This window comes from Epinephelus fuscoguttatus, linkage group LG6, assembly GCF_011397635.1.
Source record: "Epinephelus fuscoguttatus linkage group LG6, E.fuscoguttatus.final_Chr_v1".
In the NCBI taxonomy this organism is placed as follows: domain Eukaryota; kingdom Metazoa; phylum Chordata; class Actinopteri; order Perciformes; family Serranidae; genus Epinephelus; species Epinephelus fuscoguttatus.
In genome coordinates, this window is record NC_064757.1 from 40,126,797 (window position 1) to 40,148,954 (window position 22,158).

Sequence of the window (22,158 nt, forward strand, 5' to 3'; positions counted from 1 at the left end):
TATCAAAGAAATTCCCCTGTCAAAACATCAATGAAATCACATAATAGAGAAGAAAAAAAACGGGTCAGGAAAGAAGAAATAGAGGAGGAGAGAGGGAAAAATCAAGACAACACAAGGCAGCAAATAAAATGATGTGTAGGTTAAATTACTCATCACTGGTTCAAGTAGCTACAGTACCTGTACCTGTACATCTGACACTGATCACGCCCTTGAATCCCATGAAATCAATGCTGCGCAGATGAATTGCGTGTATTACAATTATCGTCTAACATCATTGCGTCTGATAAATTGGTCTTTTGTCATAACGTTATATATGCTACAATAAAGCTTAAAGCTGACGCCACAATTAAATCATATCAACACCAAATTGATAGTCTGAATAAAATCATCCTGATATTGAGCTGTGTTAGAAATTAACAGCTGCACAAAAATATACCTAGTCTCCCTCTTTAAAAACAAAAAGGAAAATCCTCAAACACCATGAAGTGTAGACATGATAGGCTACTTTCCACATTTCCAGCAGCAAAGCTGTCAATTAGGCCCATTATCTTTAACAGGGATCATTTCCTCCAACAAAACAAAATGTTGGCACTAATTAATGGTGCTATTAAGTGTCCGCAAATGATCAGTTTCTTTCTTATGAAGGGGTGGGATGAAATTTTGACTTCTTTCCACTCCTTTGTGAACAATCTTTTCATTGTCTGTTGTTGTTGCTTTCTTGTCTTTTTTAATGTTCAAAATAAACTTTCATATCAAAATCAATCAAATGAATTAAACTTCCCGTCATGCCTGGGCTGCATTTCTGTCAGCGGAGTCATGTTTTTCCGAACAGCTGATTGGCCAGTGGGTGGTGCTTTTTATAGGATCAGATTCAACCCTGAACTTACCCTGCTCTGGAGCAGGATAGCCGTTCAGAGTAAGTTACCATGGTGATCTACCCCGATAAGAACTGAACCGGCTTCGTGAGACCGAAAACCCAGGGTTAACCCTGAAGTTACCTCGCTGAGACATTAATCCTGCTTCGTGACACAGGCCCCTGGTAAGTTAACAACAAAACAGCCTTTGTAATTGCTCAGTGTACTGCAGAACATTCTGAGATGAATCATTTTGTCCAAAAATATTAATTTAATTTCCCTATATTTTACTGCTTATTTATTTAGAAAATAAGCAGCATAATTTTCAAGTGTAATATGACATCTAACATGGCTAGCTTTTGTTGTTGTTGTTGTTGTTTTTCATCTTAGATCCATCTCCATCCTCTGGCCCATCCTCTGTGCCCACTGTCCCCTCTGTGTCTGCTACAACCTCAGCTCTACCTGGTAAGTTAACAACAAAACAGCCTTTGTAATTTTATTTTATTTATAAACCATTTTTGTTACCTTGTTTCAGGTACCACTGTTCATTTACATCATTATTTAAGTATTTGTTTGATATTTTTTTTTAAATTTTATTTAATACTGTCTGTTTTTGTACATTTGCTGTTGCAGTTTATTTGAAACAAAAAATAAAAATAAAGCAGATTGTGTTTACAGTAAAGACTGGTTTATTTTGTTACTTTTAGTTGGCCTAGATGACATTTGGTATCCCACTTAGTACTATATCACTTTGAATATTAAGTGTAAATTAACCCCAGGCTGCTCTTGTAGCTGAATTTGCTACCATTTCAGATTAAAAACCATAGACGGGTAAAACATGCCAGGCTGCTCTTTGAGGTTTTATGTATTGATTCTCTGTGTGACCAGTAGGGGGAGTTGCTGACTTTGCCAAATATTAATAGAAAGATTTTTCTGCAAGTTTGCAAATCTGTTGTCTGCTTCCATGGCCTTAATCACTGTGGATTACAATCTAACTACAACAAAAAGTTCTCACATCTAGTTTTACAAGTGATGACCAAGTAGAACATGAAATAACTTAAAGTAGGTGTGTGAATGATCAATAATCAGTATTATTGGCAGTAATAAAGGGCCCCAAAATCAAATTTTGCTTAGGGCCCCATGGAGGCTTGGGCCGGCCCTGGTTGTCCATTGTACCCACACACCCAAGATCAACCTTTTTGTTGCCCTAAGTATGCACAGTTTCACAGCAGCCCTGAGACTTCACTGCTATATAAACCATGGATTACCAGAACCATCAGGAAACACAGACAATTATTACGCAGCAGCCAACAGTGTAAGAAGACTAAATTACAGTGCAAGTTAAAGAAGCTGATGGAATCACCATGTGATTTGTACCTTGTATGATTCTGTGTGACAAATAAATGATTGATTGAAGTAGAACTATGTGTGGTGTGAAAAGAAAGTAACCATAAAACACCTTAATATTCATGGTTCTTTTTATTGGAGGTGCAAGATTTTGGGTCTTTGTGTAATTTATGCATCTGAGGAGGTATGAAAAGTGTTATATAAATAAAGTTTGATTGATTGATTGATTAATAATGTAATATAATATAATAGAACATAATATAATGTAACTGTACCATACGTTTATTATTTCTAAAAGGTGTCATTAGTACTCCTGCTGCTGCTGTACCATTTTGGTCTAGTTTTGTTGGTAACTTCTGCCAGACAAATATCTCCTTACTAATAAGGTAAGGGAAAGATTTGAGGGCTTCCTTGAACACCAGTTTATTTTGGAAGGACATTATATATATATAACCAAGGTCACTTAGATAGCTGGGGAAGGTTTATTGAAGCTGAGGAGGGGTGATGAAGAGTGATGGGTCTCTACTCTGATCTCTTCAACAATGCCTTGTATTTTCTTAAATTTTTCTTTTTCTTTTGTCAACTTGTGCTTCATGCAGTTTAGCTAGTTTGGAATATTGTTATGCCAATGTGAAATTTCTGGTGTATGACTGTCCCTGTGTTGTATGAGGTACTGTGTTTGGGTTTTGTCAGTTGTTTTGTTTTATAATATTTTTTAACGGCATTTATAATAAGGATTTTTGTGTAGGTATTTTATTAACTTTTGTTGTATATGACGGAATTGTTTGATCTATTATAGATAAATTGCTGCTTGTTTTTTTTTTTGTTTTGTTTTTTTACAGTGAAGGTGTCCTCCAGTGCTTTGAAAGGCACCTATAAATAAAAGTGCATTATAATTATTATCCACGCATCCATTTTCATAACTGCTTATCCTCTTGAGGGTCGCGGGGGGGCTGGAGCCTATCCCAGCTGACATTGGGCGAGAGGCAGGGTACACCCTGGACAGGTCACCAGACTATCACAGGGCTGACACATAGAGACAGACAACCATTCACGCTCACATTCACACCTACGGACAATTTAGAGTCACCATATGAAAAGCATGGCTCCCATCTGTATGTCTTACAGTACACCATCAGGTACCTCAGGGATCAGCCTCAGGGAACTCTGAAGTTCAGTGAGGTGAGGTTGATTTTAGGTTCTCATTTTCTTAAAGATATCTTATAAATATAATTCAATCTGAATAATGTCTTTGAGATTATTTGACTAAATTGGTGCCTGATGAAGCAGCAACAACATCAGGAGCCACAGCAGTGATGGAAGTGTGTTGATAAAGGGTGTGTCTTAAAAGAAAAATCTATCAGAAACTGCAAAGAGGAGCTACTGTTGATCAAACTGTGCTGTAAACAATAATATGCATGTAAATAAGTGACAGCAATCAAATGTTCAGTGTTCAAAATGAGCAGGCTGTGAACAAAATGTGTCCATGCAATCACATCCTGTATACATACTGTACATTTAATAATGTTGATGACATTATGCACATGTGAGCATGTTGTCCCTGAAAACTGCATTAAGTAGGTCATATAATTAATAAAATATAATAGTGAAAACATTTCTTAAACCATGTTGTCTTCTTGGAAATGCTTCTCCATCTCTGCACCCTTCATACACTGTGTCAGCATTATACAGTCCTGCTGACTGACTCAACGTGTTTAAAGAAACAAATCTTTGGTGAAAATCTTAATTCTCCTTCAGAGCAAATAACTTTAGACACCCATCACTACATCTGTGTGTGAATAACCCTCAGTGCTCCCTCTCTTCAGTGAGGCTGTCTGTAACAGACTTGAGTATCAACACACTGTTACAACTTCAAATCACAAAGCTCATCAACAGCTGTGATGATTCTGCTGGTTTGATTTATTAGGAAAGTGAATCAATAAATATTTCTTGAGATTATGGTAAATTATTATCTTTGACTCTTTTGCTGAACTCTGAACTGAACTTTTCAGACTTTATAATGACGCAGTAAAGTTGTAGGAGGGTAAAGTTTGACCATCTTTTAAATGTGATATCTGAGTGTTATGTCCCACTCGTGGGGTGAACAACACTTTACCACTGACCCAAATCAGCCACATAAGACACCATTAAAACAATCAAACCAAAGGGATTCATAAACATAAATCCACTCCTCCTCTGCTGCTGCCACAGGAGCTCCTCAGCTCCTCCTTCTCGGGCCAGCTGCACCTCCTTAGGTAATACAGCACACCTGGGCGGAGCTACAGGAGAGGAGACAAGAACAACAGCACAGGAACACATACAGCCATAACACTGACTGTTTCTAATTTTAGGAACACACACACACACACACACACACACACACACACACACACACACACAGTGAGGTACAGACCAGCGTGAGAATCAATACAACTCCTTCATAATGAAACAAGCGGCACAACTCTTCTTCAATATGCCATGCTTTATTCCTCACATGTTTTCAGCTGTTTCTTAAAAGACAAGAAAGCTGCATCATACAATCAGAGTATTTACAAAACAACATGAGCCAAATATTTATTTCAGATCCCTGAAAAATTAAGCAGAATATCAAAAGCAGGACTCATCATGTTTATACATTTTGGCTTAAGACAATATAACTAAATTCTTCATGACACAGTTGCATGAAAACAAAAAACAAAGCAGAAACCCACTTCACATAAATAATTTCAGACAGTTAAGAAAAACAACTTTTAAAAACTGATTACAATAAAAGTGAAGAATCACAAAGCTGTAGACAAAGTATTTGGAGAAGTGGATACAGTGTTTGTTATATTATGATCTGATTAAACACAAGATGATGATAACCAGGTTAATAAATTGATCTGTACCTGTATGAGAGTTTATAACCTGATGATGTAATGCAGTTTGAGTATTGAGCACATGAATCTTTTTCTGGTTAACCTTATTGCAGTTTTCAGGGACAACATGCTGAAAGGGTGTGATTGCATGGACACATTTTACTTCCTGTAAACGTCACAAGATGGAGACAAAGTCCATATGTTGTTCACAGCCTGCTCATTTTGAACACTGAACATTTGATTTCTGTCACTTATTTACATGCACAGTTTGATCAACAGTAGCTCCTCTTGGCAGTTTTTTCTTTTGTCCTTCACAAAAACCTCATTGTGTTTGTCAGACATACTGTATGTCCAGAGTATCTGAGATTACATCACTGCTGTGGCTCCTGATGTTGTTGCTTCATCAGGCACCAATTTAGTCAAATAATCTCAAAGACATTATTCAGATTGAATTATATTTATAATATATCTTTAAGAAAATGTGATTCTAAAATTAACCTAACCTCACCTAACTGAAATCCAGAGTTCCCTGAGGCTGATCCCTGAGGTACCTGATGGTGTACTGTAAGACATACAGATGGAAGCCATGCTTTTCATATGGTGACTCTAAATTGTCCGTAGGTGTGAATGTGAGTGTGAATGGTTGTCTGTCTCTATGTGTCAGCCCTGTGATAGTCTGGTGACCTGTCCAGGGTGTACCCTGCCTCTCGCCCAATGTCAGCTGGGATAGGCTCCAGCCCCCCCGCGACCCTCAAGAGGATAAGCAGTTATGAAAATGGATGGGTGGATAATAATTATAATGCACTTTTATTTATAGGTGCTTTTCAAAGCACTGGAGGACACCTTACAAGACACTGTTAAAAAAACACAAGCAGCAATTTATCTATACTAGATCAAACAATTCCGTCATATACAACAAAAGTTATTAAAATACCTACACAAAAATCGTTATTATAAATGCAGTTAAATAAATGTCATTATAAAACAAAACAACTGACAACAACTAAACACAGTACCTCATACAACACAGGGACAAACAGTCATACACCAGAAATTTCACATTGGCATAACAATATTCCAAACTAGCTAAACTGCATGAAGCACAAGTTGACAAAAGAAAAAGAAAAAGAAAAATTTAAGAAAATACAAGGCGTTGTTGAAGAGATCAGAGTAGAGACCCATCACTCTTCATCACACCTCCTCAGCTTCAATAAACCTTCCCCAGCTATCTAAGTGACCTTGGTTATATATATATAATGTCCTTCCAAAATAAACTGGTGTTAAAGGATAAATCTTTCCCTTACCTTATTAGTAAGGAGATATTTGTCTGGCAGAAGTTACCAACAAAACTAGACCAAAATGGTACAGCAGCAGCAGGAGTACTAATGACACCTTTTAGAAATAATAAACGTATGGTACAGTTACATTATATTATGTTCTATCATATTATATCATATCATGTTCTATTATATATTATATTATATACTATATTATATCATTTTATATCATATATTATATCATATCATATCATGTTCTATTATATACTATATTATATCATATCATATCATATTATATTATTTTACTATCAATCATCAGTCAGTCAATCAATCAATTTTACATCCGTCAATAGATAGATAAATAAATAAATAAATAAATAAATAAATAAATAAATAAATAAATAGAAGAATATGCCAGCTAAAAAGACAGACTAATAAGAATAAATACACAATAATCATTAAAAAATAATTAATTAATTAATTAATTAATTAAAAAATAAAATACAATGGTAAATAAACAATTTTATTTTTAATTAATAACAATAATGATTAATAGTAATTGATTAAATAAAAACGAATAAATTTAAAAAAAAAATAGAATAAAAGCCAGGCTAAAAAGGTAGGTCTTGAATTTGCTTTTAAAACATCAACACTCTCTCAAATCTGATAAATGGGTAGGACTAAGACCATTAAGAGCTTTATAAACCAGTAAAAGGATCTTAAAACCAATGCAGAGACTAGCACACGTGCAGCTGAGTTTTTCAGTAACTGTAATTGAGCTGTGTTTTTCTTCGGAAGACCAGAAAGTGGAGCAATACCGTGATCAATTCTGCAGGTGATAAAATATTTTAGAGTATTATACTGTTAGTCAGGCTGAGTTTTATGCCACTGGGTGGAAGCAGTGCCTGAAGGCAACACTTGTCATCCACCAAAAAAAGAGGGGAAAGTAAAAAAAAAAAAAGAAAAAAAGAAAAAGAAAACACCGGATCACATGACCGCCTCCGTTATTTCCTGCAGCATCAAGCTCTCCGCTCGCTACTCGCTCCTGCCTGCGACAGCACAGCAGCGGTGTGGTCGCTCCCGACACATTAACGGAAAGAAGAAAAACACTCCACACCAACTGAAGGCCTCTGCTACACCGACAACTGCTGCAGTCACAGCGACGACGGATACAACAAGCACTCACACAGTTGTTTTCTAATCTTAGTCGCTGTTTTTTTATTTTTTATTTGACAGCCTTGTAACAGAAGAAGAAAAAAAAAAGCCAGTGCTCATAATGGCGACAGCTGCGGTGTCTGCCCCTGCTGGCTGCGGCCCCAGCCCCGGGTCGGGAACGGAGCTGGTCCGCGGGCAGGCCTTCGACGTCGGGCCTCGGTACAGCAACCTCTCCTACATCGGGGAGGGAGCCTACGGGATGGTGTGGTGAGTGTACCCGAAGTCTCTCTTTAACTTACAGTGTATATACAGTTTACACCTTTTCTTTTTTTGTTTTACCCCGACTACACGTTAGCTAACGTAACTTACCGTTGTATCTTTTCCGTTATAAACAACCAACTTAACTAGCTAAATGTCATGTTTTAAACTAGCAAGCAACAGTGTTACACCGATGTTAGTTCAACAAAGACAGACAAGATTAAATCGCGGCTGAACTGGCTTGACTTTGGGTGGGTTTTAATAACGATAAAACACTTAAGTTAACCGGGAGGTCTATTTTATTCAGCTATACAGCTAACAATGATTAGTGACTCACAATTATCACTGAATGTCATTTGCATCGTCTTTAACTGAGGTTGTATTGCATCCTTTATACACTTAAACGTAGCACGCATCTTATAAAAATGAGCAAACCTGATGTTTTGGCAATACTATTTCTTTAGCAATCACCCAACAGGGTGTGTGCAATCCTTCACTATGGATTTACAGTGATTTAAGAACACTGGATGGTTGTTTCTGTCTCCCAAAGTAGCCCTTTAGTGTTGCATACATGTTTTCAATTGTAACCAACATAGATTATAGGAATGTCATACTATTGCATCTTATTTTTTATCTTTAATATATTTATTTCCATGTTTTGTCACTTTTAGTAGCTGTGCACTGCAAATTTAATTGACTTTGTGGTGGTTTCAGTCTCGCAAACTATCACTTAAGTGTCAATTCCATTTCCATTGTATACACAGGATTTCTGTTATAATCAATATAGAACTTAACCTAATGTCATGCCATTGCATCTTATTTTATTTGCAACATATCAATTTTCATGTGTCACCCATTGTAGCTGCGCACTGTTTAAATTTACAGTAATTTTAATTGACTTTGTGGTCGTTTCTAACTCCCATACTAATATAATATCCCTTTCAATACTACCACATGCTATTTTCCTCTACTATATTATCATACTATTCCCATGTGTTTTTCTACAGTAGCTGTACACTATGGTTACATAAATAGCGATTTTCATTGACTTTTTGATGGTTTCTGTCTCCCAAACTATCGCTTTAGTGTTCATACGCTACCATTGTTTATACAGGTTTTCAATTATAATCAATATAGAACTTAAACTAATGTCATGCCATTTATTCTTAGTTCATCCGTAACATTTAAGTTTCCATGTGTCACCCATTGTAGCTGTGCACTGTTTAAATTTACGGTCATTTTAATTGACTTTGTGGTCGATTTTAACTCCCATACTAATAATACCCCTTTCAGTACTTCACTATATAATCAGTACAGAATTTATATTAATCTGATACTACCACATACTATTTTCCTTCACTATATTATCAGGAAATTCCCATGTGTTCTCCTACAGTGTACACTATGTTGACAGTAGTAGTGATTTTAATTGACTTTGTGGTGGTTTCTGTCTCCCAAGCTATAGCGTTAGTGTTAATGCTCTACCATTGCATACACAGTTTTTAGTTATAATCAGTATAGAATTTATACTAATCTCATGCCTTTGCATTTTATTCTATCTTTAGCACATCAGTTTCCATGTGTCACCCATTGTAGGTGTCCACTGTTTAAATTTACAGTCATTTTAATTGACTTTGTGGTCGATTTTAACTCCCATACTAATATAATACCCCTTTCAATACTTCACTATATAATAAATACAGAATTTATATTAATCTGATATTAACACATGCAATTTTCCTCTACTATATTATCATAAAATCCCCATGTATTCTTCTACAGTAGTTGTACTTTTTGGTCATTTCTAACTCCCAAACTATTGCTTTAGTGTTAATACTCTACCATTGTTTATACAGGTTTTCAGTTATAATCAATATAGAACTTAAACTAATCTAATGATACTGCATCTTATTTTTTTCTTTAATATATTAATTTTCATATGTCACCAATTGTAGCTGACTATGCACAATGCACAATTTCAAGTAATTTTAATTGACTTTGTGGTCATTTCTAACTCCTGTACTAGTATAATACCCTTTTTAATACGTCACCATATAATCAATACAGAATTTATGTTAATCTGATACTACCACATGCTATTTTCCTCTACTATATTATCACAAAATTCCCATTTGTTTTTCTACAGTAGCTGTACACTATGGTTACATAAATAGCGATTTCATTGACTTTGTGATGGTTTCTGTCTCCCAAACTATCGCTTTAGTGTTTATATTCTACCATTGCATGTAGAGGTTTTTAGTTATAATCAATATAGAACTTAAACTAATGTCATGCTATTTAATCTTATTTCATCTGTAACATATCAGTGTCCATGTGTCACCCATTGTAGCTGTGCACTGTTTAAATATACAATAATTTTAATTGACTTTGTGGTGGTTTCTATCTCCCAAACTAGCGCAATTGCTGTTTTAACAGTTCACTATTGAGATATGTTATATCAATACAGAATCCATACTAATCTCCTGCTACTACATGTTATTTTTCCTGCACTATATAGTCATAAAAATGTCCATGTGTTCTCACACATGGTAGCTGTACACTATGTTAAATTGTTATTAGTTATGGCTGATGCTGAAGGCTTGTTACACGCTGTATGTGAAGGAATTTATAGTGAGACCCATTCTGGGAGCAGTATTTTTTACCTGAATGATATGCTATCAGGGGTGAGGAGGAAGATAAATACATCAAAACTCAATTTATGCACAGTTTTATTTGTGGTTTTTATAGATTTCACCCCATTGCACTGCATGATTGTTATTGTAATTGTGTAAATCTGTAGGATTCACTCCGATAATTAACCCCAAAGATGACTAAATTAATTTTAACTGTGAAATCGTGCTCTCCTCTTTCAAAAACACAAAATCTTGTTGTTTCTTTAGCCCGTGGCACTGTAGTTGACCTTATGTGCACACTGTAGTGTATTACATAATATATTGTCCTTGTGTCAAACAACAGCAGTGTAGTTCTTTTTTTCCTCTGTGGTGAGAGGAGCTTGGTTTTCTGCGAACACTGATTTGACACATGGCCTGCCTACAGTGCAGAGGCACAGCAGGTTGTTCAGCATCTCTCTGTCTGCAAAGTCGAAAAAACCCACCAAAAGCACACAGCCTCGGTTGATACTCGTACGATCCCCTATCAACAAATCACCAGTACATACCCACTGCAAGCATACTAAAATACAGTTACCATCAAAGCCTCAATGCTGGAGGGATGTTCAGTTGTAAAGCGTTTGTATGTGAGCTTGCTCTAGCATTAAAACAGACAATAGCACTTCAGAATAAGTGTTGAAATCTGATGGTTGGTGTGAAGCTGGGCGGCTTAACTGCAAGTCAAATCATAACAATTTCAGAAATTCACTTAAAAAATTATGAGTATTTGCTGCTTTGTTTCTGCTCTATATTGTTGGTAACTTCAAAACTGACTATTAGTCTGACAAATTAAATCATTTCAGGACATCACTTTGCTCTCTGGTTATGTGTAATGGGCATTTGGCATTAGTTTTTGCAATATATACGGCTTCATGGATAAAATATTAATCTATATGGATAGTGGCAGCTGACTGTCTTAATGTGTCCTGAACTATGTTTTAATTACGCTGACAAATAATACTAAATATTAATGCCTTTTTATTGACTATATCTTTCACATAAGGAGCTGAGGAGTTTTTTGAAGTTGGGACATTTACACTGGTGCAAATAACTGAATTTAAAAGTATAGTTGAACTGATAGACTGGACTGATGGATTCAGTGGTTTTTTGATCAGAAAATGTTCATTTTTCTCCTAAAATTTCGAAATATTTCAGTCTTAATAAGGGAAGTTTGGTCACAATTACTTGCTCCAAACTCCAAACTGGCCCTTCTGAAAGCTTGATTTTTTCATGGGACAACTTAAAAGTGAACACAGCTGTTAAATTTTGCACTACACATGCTAACATTAGCAAAATTAGGTCAAGAATATTTTCACAGTCTGCAGTGCCTTACCTCAAACTCAGCTCACACAAAGACAACAAAGAGCTGTTTTTGTTAAGTAAAACTCGGCACATCATCGTCTTAGCCAACAATTAATGACATGTAACAAGTGGCAACTTGTTGCTGTGGTTTTTTTCTGCACGTCACCTCTCAGGAACCATCTGTCAGTCAACTTTTGGGGCAGCAGCGTGACGTCTTATTCCTTGAACTTTATTTAAACGAAGTTTCAGTATCTGTAAGTGGAGCTCTTTTCGTTATCAGTTCGCCCATGCTAGTCACCAGTGCTTTCTTCTTCATGTTATTGCAAGTCATACCAGTAATGTGTGATGCACAAGAAGACTTTTAGCCCCTCACATGAACTTTGACTTTTCATTTGATAGTTTGCTTTAAGATCAGGCATCTTTTTGTTGCTGTTCTCACATCTGACTTTTGACTTAAATCATGAGAAGGTGATGCTGTCTGTGGAGCAAAAGGCGTGATCATTGATAATTTGATAAGTTGAAATGTTTGGTTGATTTTTTTCAAGGAAATTAATACAGTGTATCACCCATCTACAAGAAATGACCCAAAGATACAATGATTTGAGTATGAGGATGACACGCATATTGAGATCTGTCGTACTCCATGACATCAGCTATCATAAATTAGAGCAGCAGGCGCAGATAGTTCCATCATGCTTGACTAAAGTTACAATAACTGTATTTGTTTTGACTTACAGTGATGCCAGTATCTCTAAGATGGCAAAATGATGAGTTACAAGAACTTTGTGTTCATCAAGTGTGACCGTTTTGTTTTGTGTACAATCGCTTCTCACTTGTAAATGGGTCCTGTGAGACTAAATATGCAATACCACAAACTGTTTGTCTATATATTATCACAGGATATTTTGAGTCATTTTAGGTTTTCAAGGAGAAATACAGATTATTTTAGGTGATTTTTGAGAGCACTTCCCTTTATGAACTCAAAGACTGTTTCATCTTGCAGCCCTTAAATTACTCTACCATATACCATCAGCAAAAGCTATAGAGACAGTTCAGTATTCTTCGCTCATGTCCATGTAAAAGCCCAGTTCTTTACTTTGGTGTTGTTTATGTATCTTTGGCGTTGGAGTGGGCGATGTGTCAGCCTCAGCCTCCTTGCACTTGCTGTCTTGCTGCGTTCTTCTTTGAGACCTGTAGTTTTGAGTCAGTTGGTCATGTTGCTTTGATGTGCAGCAGCCAGGGAAAGTGGTGCAGCATGTACTTCATAGACAGCCCTTGGTTTGCATCTTAAGTATTTTTGTATCAGGAAGTTGCACTTTGTCAGGCTCTTTGTGGTGGCAGTGCACCACTGAATACTGGTGTTACTACTTTGTAAATGGCTTCCCTTAGGCTGCGTTCATCAAGTGCCATGAGTCAAAATGAAGCTGAACTAATGCTCATATTCTATCATATACATTTTACTCATAAGCACGTTTCACACTCAGAGGTTTTTAAGAAAATTGGAACATTTTTGATGAAAAATTAACATGTATAATTTACAAGAGCGAGTGATTTTCACCAAATTACAACTTGGTGAAACTTAACTCTTAAAGCTGGAATTATTTTTCTGCAGAGATGTGATGAAACATCTCTACAGATCTACAAAGAGGTCATGCTATAACTTCAATTTTGTGACTGTAGGTTGCAGATGCTTTCAGAGGAGCAGCCATGCAAGCCTCCAAAATATTATGTCGTGCAACCATGTCAGTCAAACAAGCTAATCGGTCAATCCATCTTCCTGTTGGGAGACTGCTTTGAAACAAAGAAAATATGTTCATGTTCGTGCGAAGTACGAAAGAAACAGCCATGTAAACGTCTCCAACTGAAGTGCACCCAAGATTTACTCCTAGACATGCTGAAAGCACTTTATAAAACCAACAGATTCATACTGAAACCTTACACTAAGATACTGTTCACATTTGCCATGACAACAGCTTTCTCTGCCGTCTCCATGTCCTGCTGTCTCCTGCTTTTGTTGTCAATGTGCAGTCCTTAAGCATTTTAGCACACAAAAGATCCTGCAGAGATAGCAAATGTGACGTGTCAAAGATGCAAACTTAGTGGCAGAGCATTTATAGTCGATCATGGGATTTATTAAAGAAAGATGTGACTCATATGGGAATGTATGCCTTGTATAGAGAGCTTGGATGGACCACCCTTCATCTGTGTCTCATGTCTGATCTATAGGATGATGATAATATATCTACGACTTTGATATGTTATGTTCTGAAACTGTTTTCCCCTCTTTCATGTGATACTCACTTTTTAGTAAGGTATCACAGCTGCAGCTTTCCTTTTGCAGACTTCTGCGGTAATTTGTTTTGTCACCAACAGTTGATCTGAAGTCCACTGTTCAACAAGCTTTTGGTTACCCATGCAATTTCTCATTAAGTGTTCCTTTTATCTGGGTTGTGGAGAAGCCGAAGCATCCAGACTCCAAGCAAAAGCAGTTATTGACTAATGCAGTAGAAAGTGGAATTTGAGCATTTCGCCAAGATGAAACTATTATTTTGTTCGAATTTTAAGCCGTAGGTACCCTATTAAAATTTAATCAAAGTTGTAGTTGTTAGTACGTCCTACTGATGTTTTTCCAGTGATTGTGTGAACCTTAATAGAACAGGATGGCATAGAGGATTAAAATCACTCTGGGAGTTTTTACAAGTTGTACAAAGAAAGACCTGGTAATCAGTATGTTATTGTGCAGGATTTTGAGTTTGTGCCAGGATACACTATTATGAAACGTGGTTGTGTTTGACTGTATGGTAAGAGGGCGGTTGACTGTGAGGCATGTCTGTGTCATTTTCAGAGTAGGCCTATTTTTGTTTTCAATAGCCTCTCCTTGACTGTAAGGCTTGTTGCATGTCAGGGCTTTCCAGTGGCTGAGGGCTGCGCAGATTGACAGTGCACGGAGCCTCTTAACACAAGCTTCAGTTCGTGCACATCGTCGGGCTTGCACAAGATACTGTATCTCCCTCTGTTATGATATTCAGAAGCCTAGGCATACTCTGCCTTTTCAACACGCCCACATGAGCAGTTAGATCATGGGGGGATGCTGCTGAAGTGGCTCCTGTTAATAAAAAAAGTTTTATATCTAAGTGGTGGTTGGTCATGTTCATGGCACGACATCTCATTGCTTCAACTTAGAGACATTTCTTGTTGTTTGTTCATTGTTGTCTTTGATAGATTTTATTACATTATCTCGGAGGGCTGACTTGGTTTTTTACTATATTACGTGAAAGTTTATGTCACCCTGAACATCCCGCCGAACTCTGTTTAGAAGTCTAATTAACAGCCGAATTGGATTTGACTGACAAAATTCTGAGGGTACAACCCTCTGTTGCATCTATATATGAGAGAAAAGCTGGATCAATGCATCCCTACAATCAAGTCTGATATCTCACTCAGGGTATCTATGGGGTACTGATCCAGTACCAGTGCTGTCTTTTCCCCCAAATTTAAAATCTGTATACCGCACCATGTGGAATGAATGTCATCAGTAAAGGAAATACTGAATTTTATAATGAAATGGACAAAGAAACTTTGCAGATATGACCCAGCGCATCAGATGGGTGCATCCCAAGTTGAGTGACTGTAAAAGCATTTAATTGTTTCCTGATGACAGGGTCCTATTATCCATGGATTTGACTCCATATTTGGTGCTTATTTTAACACATTTGTTCGAGTTGTAATGGCAATTGAAAGACATTGAATGACGGCAAAAGAATACTTGATGTGAGCAGTATTTGGTAGTCCACAACTCATTGTTGTAGTGAATCTGGCATGACACACTTTATTAGAACTAGTGTTAAGCTTTATTTGATATAAAACCATTTTGCCTAAGAGGTAAAGTTGTAAAGACTGTTAGAAGCTGAATTAAACCCAGCTGAAGCCTGGAGCTTGCCTACTGGCTAATAGTAACTGCCTCTAATCTTTTTCTTTTTCTTTGCAACCAACAATTAGTTTGAATTTTCCTATCAGTTTATTATTTTCCGAGTAGTCTAAAAAGAATATTGTAAAATGCCTGTCACAGTTTCCCAGAGCTCCGTGTCTTCAGAAAACTCATTTTGCCCGACCAACAGCCCAAAACTGAAATGTTAAATTTAAAATGATAAAACAGAGTAAACTAGAAAACCTTTACTTTTGAGAAGTGGCAAACAATGAAAGTTTGGAATTAATCGACCAGGTTGTTTTTTTTTTTGTTGTTGTTTTGTTTTTTTCCCAGCCCTCATTTTTGTTTTTACTCAATTGAAAAAAAGCATTATTGAAATCCCATTGTTAAATAAGTCTGTACTATAATATATGCAATAAATCCGGATGTGTAGTCTTGTAGTAAGCATGTGGAGAGTTCAGACAAAGCTTTTTATTTGGATTTAATTCGATAGCATTTAGATCTAACTAGTTGTAGATAAATAGAGTGTATCTCTTTGCTCCAAAGTTCATTTATCAAAGAGATGATGCACATTTTATATATAGTCAACACATATCTCATAAACATTTGGATTGAAATTAAATGTCTTTTCCTCCTCCTGGTGACATCCTCGAATTTTGATCTCAACTCCTTGACCCGCCTCATTCTTAGCCGTTGCTGATGCTCTGCTTCATTCTGCCATGAGCCGCCGTCCTCTTGAAATGCCACCGTGGCGCCCGTCTCCATGGCAACCCCTCTGCCTCTGACATCAGTACCACCACTCCACAGCCAATGGGAGAGGGAGGGAGAGAATGAGAGCCTTGACACTCACTGAAATCCTGTTGTGCAATTCTGAAGGAGATGTAATTTGTGTAATTTGTGTGATTACGACTGCCAGGACGAGCACGATGACTTCTGGTTCAACAAACGTAAAACATTCGTGCACACTTCGGCTTGTTGCACTGAAGGTGGTATTGATTTTCATCATCAGTGCACGACAGATGCATTTTATTACTGCACTGCTGTTGCATCCACATATTTCTCAAGAAATCACTAATTCAAATATGCACAAAGATATGACTGTTGTGTCCTGTGAGGGTGAGACAACATTGCTAGTTCTATGCAAACTGAAATTTGCAGAAGTGGTCAGACAGCATTGATGGTATCTCTTGGCCTCATTTGTATATCAGAGTATGCTGTCAGCAGTTGAAGTTACATTGAAATCAGCACACATGACACATAAGTAGAGGTTTTGACTCATCTTTTAAGTGCAGTCATGCTACTGTAAACACAGAGCAAGAATGTTAAATTTACATCACTGACAACCTCAGGTGCACCTTGACTCCTGTGCAACATTGAAGCACAGACAAGACTAGCCGTATATTTGCATGTAAAACAAAGAGTTTTGCATTTGGTACCACCCATTTAGCTAATACTGCAAATTACTAGCCTAAGTTACAAATCACCAGTGTGGTTTAATAAACAGGTTGAGAGTCAACAAAGAGATGTGGTCGATTTTCCTGCAGTGTTGTTGAAAACGTGCACAGAAATAAACAGTTGTGGCAGTTTTCTCTGGATCTTTTATGGTATTAAAGGTCCAGTGTGTAGGATTTAGGGGCATCAATTGGCAGAAATTGAATATATTATTTTGTATCATCACCTGAACATAACATTTTGTTTTTTGTTTTTGATAGATCTTTAGATTTCATTATTATCTGACGATATTTTTCAATGATGGTTTGGTCTATGAAATGCCAAAATAAAGAGAAAAATGCCCATGGTGAGATTTTAATGTTTTGTTTTGTCTGCCCCAAGAATCCCACGAACTCCAAATTCCAACTCCCATTTTATGAACAGCTCATATAGAGCTGCAACAAACTATTAAATAAACTTAAAATTATTTTCTCTTTTAATCAACTGGTCTATAAGATGTTATGAGACAGTGATGAACACCTTTTAACAATTTACAAAAACCCTAGTGACATCTTTACATGTTGACTTTTGTCCAGTCAGCAGTGTAAAACTAAAATATATGAAGTTTACTGTTAAATAAGATGAAGAAAAGCAAAAGCAAATCCTCATAGTTAAAAAGCTGGAGTCTGCCATTGTGTGTCTTAAATTGATTAACAAAATAGCTGATTTATTTTCTGTTGATCGAATAATTGTTTAAAGGTGCTGTATGTAAGAATGCGGCCAAAACGGTTACTGCACTCAAATTCAAAATTCTGCCACGAGTCGTGTCCGCCCCCCCTCCCCTACAGATTCGAGGTTGCTGGACAGCAGCACGCTGGAGACTGATTTGTTTGCCCATGGACGGCTGCCGTGGCAGGGCCGCGTCGCTGCGTCCTTGATCTTCGGTTTTCCAGCGGACCGTTCGAGCAAGTCCGGCTTCTCTGCTGCTAACGCTGCTGCCGGGATACAGCTGAGGAGACTGCTAATGCTATGTCCTGGGACACTGCTAATGCTGCTTGCCGTGCTGCTGTAACTCAGTCGTAACCGTAACTGATGCTGAGACTCCACTGACTGCGTACTGGTAGATGGCGGTGGGTGGCGCAACAGGCCAAAACACAAATTCAAAACATAAACATGATTTGCAGACCGTAATTTTTTTTTTTTTAAATGCGAATATTCTGGCTGTAGTGTCGTTGTCGGTGAGATCAATATGTTACATGAACATTATTCCTTAGTCTCTGTGACATATTATGAGGATTTTACAACTATTTGCTTTAGATTTCTTACATATAGCTCCTTTAATGGTTTGTTTTATATTACATAAAAAAAAACACATGACTTTTATTTGATCAAATGCAGGTGAAGGTGATGAGATGACAGTTTGACTCTAATCCAGGGACAAATTTCTTGCTTTGTTCAGATTAAATCCTGATTTATGGATACTGCTGAAAAAAGTGCTGTCCTATTGGCTCTTGTGTTAATTGGTTTTCCTCATTCAGGGTTAGAAGAGGGTGCTTCATTTAATTGGCATAATTTTTATTTATGCAAAATACATCATCTGAGTCTGGTTGAATGTAGAGACTGGACTGCTGGTTGAATCTACGACCTTGCAGATAACATGCTCAAACAGAGATACCAAGGTCCGCGTGTTTGGTCGGCACCTGAGAGCTGGAAGTTATACAGCAGTTATATATTGTATGAGGGAGTGACGGTGTGCTGATAGAGAGGAGAAATTTGAAAAAAGAAAAGTGCGTTTTGTAGGAGGGCTGCTCTACTTCAGTTTAGATTGCACAGTATTTACAGTGTTGTTATGTAATTCAGCTGAGTGTGTGGAAGTTCACTTTCGGTTTTGAGGTAAATGATCTACATACATTTGTACTAGTTACTTTGATAATGTTCTCAAATATATGAACACGTGTGAACAAATGCATTTATTTGGTAATGATAGTCATCTGTATCTAGCCTGATTGTGTTTTAATTGAGTCTCTGTTAAACCTGGTGTGTGATATAGTTGTTGTTTTTTAAGAAATAACAGTATTAAAATGACTCCATCTTCTGTCATGCCGCAAATGAGAGTCAACAATTTTAATTTCACTAAGGTTGTTAACAAATGTTTTGTAGTTACTTTGACTACTTGGCTGCAAGTGGTTGAAATACAGCTTACATCAGACAACTGCAGCAACACTGAAATTTTGTATTCTTTGTTCAGGTAGTTGTATTACTAACATAAATATTACGGCTTTTCTCCAGGAAATTGTTTAGTCAAGGTGGTAGGCAGCCTGAATCCTGATGCATCTTGTGTCATGATCAAGTTTTTGTTCGTATATTATACAAAGGTGTTACATACTGATTCTGAATATTTGAAATGATTTCAGTACTCAGTTTTCACAGTATCGATACACCAGTGCCAGCTGCGCTTTCTCACTCTCTCTTATTGTTAATGATTTCTCTGCTACAAACCAAGAAATAAAAATCGTTATTGTCATGTTATGGCCTGGTCATATTTATATTTTATTAAAAAAATAGATTTTTTTTATATGCCCTCAATGTCAGTTTTCTCAGTGGCATCGAAAATAGTATTTTATTGAAGTTAGAAATTCCATTATCTTATGCACTATTATGTTGTATATCCAGGGTTCCTGCAGATCTTTAAAGCTGCTGAATTCATTAATCTAAAAATAAGGCCTTAATTTGTATTAAAATTTTTTGGATTAAGGTTTTTATTTTTTTTTTTATGTTGCTTCATAACATTTGATTTTTTTTGATTTTTTTTTAAGTTTAGGATCCACGGTCTGCTAGCTAGCTGTCAGTGTACCTTGGATGACAATGACCAAAATGATTTAACCAAGATTTTGCAGCATGGCTGAGAGCTGTGCAAGACAAATGTAAATGCGGCTTTTATGCTCTAAGTTTTTCAATTTCAGCACAGTGGAGGCAGTGGAGTCTAGGGCTGCCACGATTAGTCGACTAATCGATGACTAATTGACTATTAAAATAATCGGTGACTATTTTAGTAGTCGACTAATCGGTTTGAGTCATTTTTCATAGAAAAGTATTATAAAAGTACCCCAAAATACTCTTATTGCAGCTTCTTACGTTGAAATATTGGCAGCTTTACACACTCTCCTGTGACAGTGAACTAAAACCCTTCGGCGTGAGTAGGAAACAAGACATTAGATGACGTAATTTTGGGGTTTGGGCGAGATATACCGATATTTTTCAACATTTTAACACATTTTTCGATGAAATGATTAGTCGACCAATCGAAGAAATAATTGACAGATTAGTCGACAATGAAAATAATCGTTAGTGGCAGCCCTAGTGGAGTCCCACATGCAGAGTGAGAAAAAATAAAATTGCCAAAAAAACTTGCAAACTAACTCAAGTTCTACCCTCGCTCCACCATGAGGCAAAAAAGTCATGTTTTAGGTTACAGTTGGGCACAGTTGTCCCTAACCAGAAGTAACTGATGTCTGTTCTTCTGTTTTTTTTTCCCTCCTCAATTTTGGTTATTTTAAAATTGGTCTTAAATTTAATTCTGAGGGCGCTGAAAAGTCTCAAAGTCTGAAATCTACCTTGCGTTAAGATGTAGGAACCCTGTTATTAAAGGTGCCTTGTGGGGTTTTCATGTAGGCTGCATTTGTTAACATTAAATGCATGGTGCCACCTTGAGGTCTAACAAATTGGATGTATGTCCTTCCTCATAATATTTTTAAAGTTTTCTTTGCCCTAATTAGTGCTTTGCAGCATGTCTTGGCACGCTATTGCCATCTCTAAATTAGTGGAACAGTGTGAAACTATTGGCAGTAAAATGCATGAAAACAAAAGATGTCTCTAAACTCTTCAGGTAAATATATGGCATTTGCTGTGGGAAATAGCGCCTCAGCTCTTTGTCTCGTATGGTTAATGTTAGTGTATTGTTGTTTTTATGGTGTTAGCAGAGGTGGTGTTTGTTTTTAGGTGAGGTGGCCCACCTCAGCTATAAATATAAGATACCTTGATGTAAAGCCTGTGACAAAGAGCTACATCCCACAATGAGGATCTTTGTAGATTGACATCAGGGCTTAAGAGGTACTGTGTGCGGAGTGCAAGGAGGGAGAAATAGCTTCCTCAAAGTCACTTCCTCAAAGTTTTCTTTTTGCATGTAATATGTACAGGTGATCACTTACAACAATGAAGTTTCCTGTAGTTAAACAAAACTTGACAGTGTTTAGTGTAGTAGAAAAGTAATGCTCAGCGTATTCCAAGATTCGTTGTTGTTTTTGGGGGGTGATTTTTGCCTTTATCGATAGGACAGCTAAGATAGACACGAAAGGTCAGAGAAGGAGAGGGGATGATGTGCAACAAAGGGTCACAGGTTGGAATCGAACAGAAGGCAGGAAAACATAGCAGGTTTCCAGTTCATTACAGATTTAGTTCATCATACAGAGGTCACTTTATCATACAGCCATGTAAGTTTAGCCAAAAAGCTCTGGGAAACACAAACACGTCATAGTCACCTTCTTAAACAGTTTTTGTGGTTAGCACACACAGAAACAGGAAGTGCATTTTGATGAGCAAAAAAGATGCAGCTAAATTTGTAATAGTTCTGTAAAAGTTAAAGGATCAATCCTTGAGTGACAAAATATATAAATCAGAATGGATTTTTGTGTGTGTTATCAAATTGTGATTTTATTTGTCTAAAGATCCCCATGACAGACATCTTTTTTTTCTACACTCAGATAAGAAAGCCATGATGTGTGAACTCTCGTAGGCGATAGTGAAGCCTGAGGCTTTACTACTGAAACCTCTCAGAGACAGCAAATGATGCACATCAGCTCTAAGAAAAAGATTGAACTTAATTGATCTCTGTGCAGAAACAAAACGTAGCGTGGATTCCAATACATTTTAAAAAAAAATGATAAGTCTAAGGAAAAAGCAAATAAGTATATTATTAGTTGGGAAATATGGGACAGAAAGATGGGAATGTAAGAGGAAAAGTTACCTAATCTAGATTTTTAGGGCTGCAACTACTTTCAATCTGCTGCTGATTTTTTTTCC

The 22,158-nt window shown here is 36.8% G+C and overlaps 1 protein-coding gene across 1 annotated transcript in view; it reads left to right on the forward strand.

The window, feature by feature from the left end:
• Nucleotides 1-7,348: 7,348 nt before the first annotated feature.
• The window catches only part of mapk1 (mitogen-activated protein kinase 1), a 36,896-nt gene continuing 22,086 nt past the window's right edge, over nt 7,349-22,158 (forward strand). The window contains exon 1 of the mRNA XM_049578609.1: nt 7,349-7,758. Coding sequence (XP_049434566.1) covers nt 7,613-7,758 — 146 coding nt within the window. The 5' untranslated portion in view covers nt 7,349-7,612. The remainder of the gene's footprint in view (nt 7,759-22,158) is intronic.